The following is a 5,189-nucleotide window of genomic DNA, read 5'->3' as shown; positions in this document are numbered from 1 at the left end:
TCCCTTCTGAGGAGTGGAGAGGTAGTTACTCCCACTAATAACGCCCATACGGTGTTTTAGCATTGACAAAACAGGCCTATGGAGGTATTAAGGGTTGTATATGTTGTTACACTGACTATCTATTACCATACGAGGAGCCAGCCAGAGCGCAGCTGCCATCTGTACGATAATGATTGCTCACGTACGATATAACCGTACAAAGCTACCAGATGTATGATAACCATTTATTTTTATGTTCGCCTATATCAAGGGACCTTAATCATGGTAATAATGTAGGTGACAATCATATAATACGTTTATATAACAAAGACTGTAGAAAGTGGTTATGACTTACTTAATTACCTTTTTTATTTAGTTAATTACAGAATCCACACACATGTATCACAGGTTTTCGGTTCCATAATATTATATAAAATGATTACGAGCAAAGAGGATAGGATTTGCACTCACACACATCTGATCATTCATACTATATGTAAGTAATTACAAAGTTTTAATTGTTTTTGTTTTTTGTTTTTTTAATTATTTATTTTTATCCTGCTAACAATACTCCAATATCTATTAACTACACACTTCTACTAAGCTCCTAGAGCGACACTGAATCTGGAAGCCGCACACCTATGTATGTGACAAGAAGGAAAATAAGCTTTATTGAAGGAGTAAATAAAGACCCTTGACACAGAATTAGGGGTTGACCAGAAATGAAAAAGAAAATAACTTTTCATTCTTAATTTGGTGTTACATACATATATATGTATATATATATATATATATATATATATATATATATATTTAAAGTTTTATAATATATATATAATAGATGTTATATATATTTTATAACATATGTAAGATGTACAATATATACTTTACTTTGCATATATGCTTACATATATATATAGTGAGTTATGCCACATATGTATATACATCTGTATGTATAGTGAGGTAGTTGGTTGTGGTATATATAATATATATTTTTATAGCGAGCTTGTATAAATACACATACACAAATAAAACAAATATATGCATACATATGTATATATACATTTATTATACATATATCTATATATATATATACATATATATATAATATATATATATATATATATATTAATAATATTATATATATATATATAATATATATATATATATATATATATTATATATATATTTATGTTTTATGTATATATATATATATATGCATAATATATATATATATATATATATATATATATAATATGTATGTATATTTATATGTATGTATATATATACATATATATACACATATATAATATACATATATATATATATATGTATATATATATATATATATATATTGTAGGAATAATGATCAGTGTCAATTTGTGTAAGGGTATATGTCAGGATCCTTAGTACGTGTGTTATAAAATGTTCGTGCTATCAGAGGGAGAAACTCGACAAGAAAGATCAGACAAAGAGCAGACATGTGTAATTCCAGGAAGCACGATATTTCAATACTATTATTTGTTCACATTTATGTTTGGCTGTGTGTTTGTTTGTGTGTTTTTGCTCATGTGAGTGGGTGCGTACGTGTGTGTATGTGTGTGTGTGCGGCATTTGTTATAGCCATTAATTTTTGTTAATTCCTCTAACTTGCTTAAACAGAAATCCCAGGGAATGTTGAATCAATTGAATGATAGAGGCTATAAATCCTGTGTATCTCAACATTGCATATAGTTTAACATTCAAATAAAAATGTGAAGAAAAAAGATAAAAAACAAAATAAAAACAAGAGCACCTGAGTCCAATGTGTGAGTAAACTGTCATCGCCATCAGCAATGGTACCATATAAATACACCATAAATTATTCTAAAGGTTTTGCCATTTACAGAGCAGAACGGTTTAGCAGGTATTAGTATACCACTACATATAATACAGACGCCAGTCACGTGATAAACAGTCTCTCTCATCTGTTGGAGAAGCAGTGACTTACATTTTCTTCTTCTTCATTTCAAAGGTGTTCAGAGTTCGTTCGATAGATCGATCGCCTGTTGTGTTTAAAGATAAAGAGTTGTAATGACTTCTGGGCGATTAATAACTCTCCTTTTCTCGACATAGCTTCACATTTCTTTCACCAAACACTTCGACAGAGTATATACTATTCTCGACTTTCTCGTTACGGCTTTATTTCCCATGTTATTTACTCACACAAATGCACATTATTCTAAAGACTTAAGAGAACAGATTACTTTTGTTAATATACCAGTGTTTGGACGTCACTACTCCTGATAAAGTGAACACTGTTGTCAATGCTTTTTCTCTTTTCTTTTTAAAGATAAGACGAGGGGTCGTCGAGGGAAAAAGACACAGTTCGGGAGCTTCTCAGTCAACCAAGTGGACTGTCTTATGAAACACAGACGAAGCTAAGTTCCTTCATCACTTGTCTCACACCATCGCTTATTTACCTCTTCAGGATACAATCATCTCTTGTTCATTTATACCGTGTTATTACTTCCCAGCGTTCGCCGACAGCATCCGGAATCCACAAACACCAACGACACATTAATACATTTTCCACTGAGAATCTACGATACGATTTTTTTTCTCTCTCTCTCTTTCTCTCTTTTCATCTTTTGTGGTAAACCTTTAGACATCACTGGAGCACCGAGGTCTCCCTCTTTTGACACCATCAACTGGGATTGGTTCTGAGAAGTCGTTTTCCATATTTGCACGTCCGTCGTCGCTTCGTGCTCGCGAGCCAACCATCATCATCGGGACGACCTGGCCAGCTCATCATCTCAGCCGCGCAAGAATCGCCCCCTGGACTCGGGACGTCGTTCGCAGTCGTCGCTTCGTTGTCGTCCTCCTCCCCCTCCTCCTCCTCCGTCACCACGCCCTTCTTCCTCCCTCCGCGTCCTCCGTCGCTCCTGCCGTCGCCGCCGTCGCCGCCTGCGTCGGGAGCCTCGCCCTTCTCGCCCCCCTTCGTCCTCGTCTCAGTGGCTCTGGTAGGGAAGGGACGACCCGAAGGCCGAGGATCATACGGGCGGCAGGATCTTCTCGTCGTCCTCCTCTCGGATGGGGATGGTCGAGTGGTTGTACAGGCCCTGCGCCATCAGCTGCAACGCCAGCGGGTTCTTCTGGCCTGCGGACTGCTGGGAAACGGCCAGAAACTGGATCAGAGGTATGCACGTGGCATACTCCACGCTGACAATGGTACTCGGGTAATGAAGTATTGACTAAGGATCATTCATGGGCTCTTTATCTCTTTATGGTTCTCTTATCTTTTCTTTTGAGATAAACAACTGGTCATTGAGGAATAATGACCAGTGACACCCATTGTTTATGTAAATGGCAAATTTAATTGATATTCACATTTATATGGTCATTACACAGGAAAGATCTAACCCGCTAGCCACAACCGTGAAAAAGGAGGAATTCCATATAAAATTGTGTAACAGAGATCAGGAAGGATATTATTTCCATATTATATTTGTGTTCTAAATTAGATTATTACTTTATCTGCTTGTATTCATGTTGTTATTTACATATATTAATGTGATAATGAGGATAAGACACCGAGAAATTTACATATCAATTTGTTTTGATTCAACGGAAAATTTAAACAAACACAAAAAAATAAATAGATCATTAGATCTATTTTTTTTAAATCCTTCCTAATCACGTTTTGTATCAAAATCCAAAAGATATTCTTAAAGAACAAAAAAAAGATACTATTAAAAATGCCATGAAAATAAACAAGAAAAAAAAGAGAGCGAAAAAAGAAAGGAAAAAAAAAAGCGATAGACTTAGATCATAAACGAGATTTCACCTTTTTTATTTTGGCGCGCTTATTTTGGAACCAGATCTTGATTTGACTCTCGTTCAGGCCGAGGTCGCGGGCCAGGTCCTGTCGCCTCTTCTCTGTCAGGTATCTGGGGGAGACATTTTCGAAGGGATCGTTAATGTAAGGAGGTGGAGGAGGAGGAGGAAGAAACGGAGGGGGTAGAGAGTGAAATGGAAATAAAGGAAGATAGATGAAAAATGTAAAATTTAGAGTAGATAAAACGACAAAATAAAGAGAAAAAAGGATGAAATGCAGAAGCAAAAGGAAAGACGATGACATTTTCGAAGGGATCGTTAATGTAAGGAGGAGGTGGTGGAGGAGGAAGAAACGGAGGGGGTAGAGAATGAAATGGAAATAAAGGAAGATAGATGAAAAATGTAAAATTTAGAGAAGATAAAACGACAAAATAAAGGAAGAAAAGGATGAAATGCAGAAGCGAAAAGAAAAAGGATGACATTTTCGAAGGGATCGTTAATGTAAGGAGGTGGAGGAGGAGGAGGAAGAAATGTAGGAGGTAGAGAGTGAAACGGAAATAAAGGAAGATAGAAGAAAGAAGTGAATTTTAGAGGAGGGAAAACAACAAAATAAAGGAGAAAAAGGATGAAATGCAGAAGCGAAAAAAAAGGATGACATTTTCGAAGGGATCGTTAATGTAAAGAGGAAAAAAACATAGGAAGTAGAGAATGGAATGAAAAAAAAAAATGAAGTTATGAATAAATAAGAAAAACGGAAAGAAAGAGAAAGAAAGAAATACAAAAGAGCAAAGAAAAAGGGTGACTTTTTCGAGAGATCGCCAGTGTAAGAAAAAGAAAGCAAATTGACAGAAATTTAGAAATCAAAAAGGAAATCAAACTGCAAGAATAATAAAATGATAAAAGGTAAAAAAAAAAAAATGCAATAGAAAATAGAAGAAAAAGTAAAGCATTTTCAAGGGATCAATAATATAAAGTGAAGAATGAAAAAACAAAAACAAAAATACCGATAAGAAATAACGGAGAACTTGAAATGATAAGAAAAAGAGAGAAATAGAATAAAATAGTATTAAAAAGAAAAAAAAAGAATATATATATATATATATATATATATATATATATATATATATATATACATATACATATGTATGTAACATAAATTATGAAAATATGATGAAGAATAAATAATGGAAACAATTAAGTCAAACAAAAAATAAATAAAAATAAAAGCCAAATAAATATAACAAGAATAAAAGAAAAAAGCTCTCCTCACCCCTTCCCCCTCCCTTCCCCTCCCCCTCCCCTCCCCTTCCCCCTCCCCCTCCCCCTCCTAATTCCCCTTTCCCCCTTCCTCCCATACCCCCTCCCCTTCCTTCCATACCCCCTTCCCCCTCCCC

General features: G+C 35.0%; 1 protein-coding gene across 4 annotated transcripts in view; it reads right to left on the bottom strand.

The window, feature by feature from the left end:
* Positions 1-2,607: 2,607 nt before the first annotated feature.
* The window catches only part of LOC122251228 (homeobox protein engrailed-1a), a 177,550-nt gene continuing 174,968 nt past the window's right edge, over positions 2,608-5,189 (bottom strand). For 2 of the 4 annotated variants that reach the window (XM_086531311.1, XM_086531313.1), the window contains 2 exons: positions 3,806-3,908; positions 2,608-3,146 (listed from right to left, as the gene is read on the bottom strand). In XM_086531311.1, the coding sequence (XP_086387437.1) occupies positions 3,012-3,146; positions 3,806-3,908 (238 nt within the window). In that variant the 3' untranslated portion in view covers positions 2,608-3,011. The remainder of the gene's footprint in view (positions 3,147-3,805; positions 3,909-5,189) is intronic. The other 2 variants (XM_086531312.1, XM_086531314.1) reach the window with 1 other exon arrangement.

The sequence above is a fragment of the Penaeus japonicus genome, unplaced genomic scaffold (genome assembly GCF_977035675.1).
Source record: "Penaeus japonicus unplaced genomic scaffold, GWHDUDI00000001_assembly GWHDUDI00000035, whole genome shotgun sequence".
Classification (NCBI taxonomy): Eukaryota; Metazoa; Arthropoda; class Malacostraca; order Decapoda; family Penaeidae; genus Penaeus; species Penaeus japonicus.
Note: the sequence above shows the minus strand (reverse complement) of the source record. Positions and strands in the feature narration are given on the sequence as shown.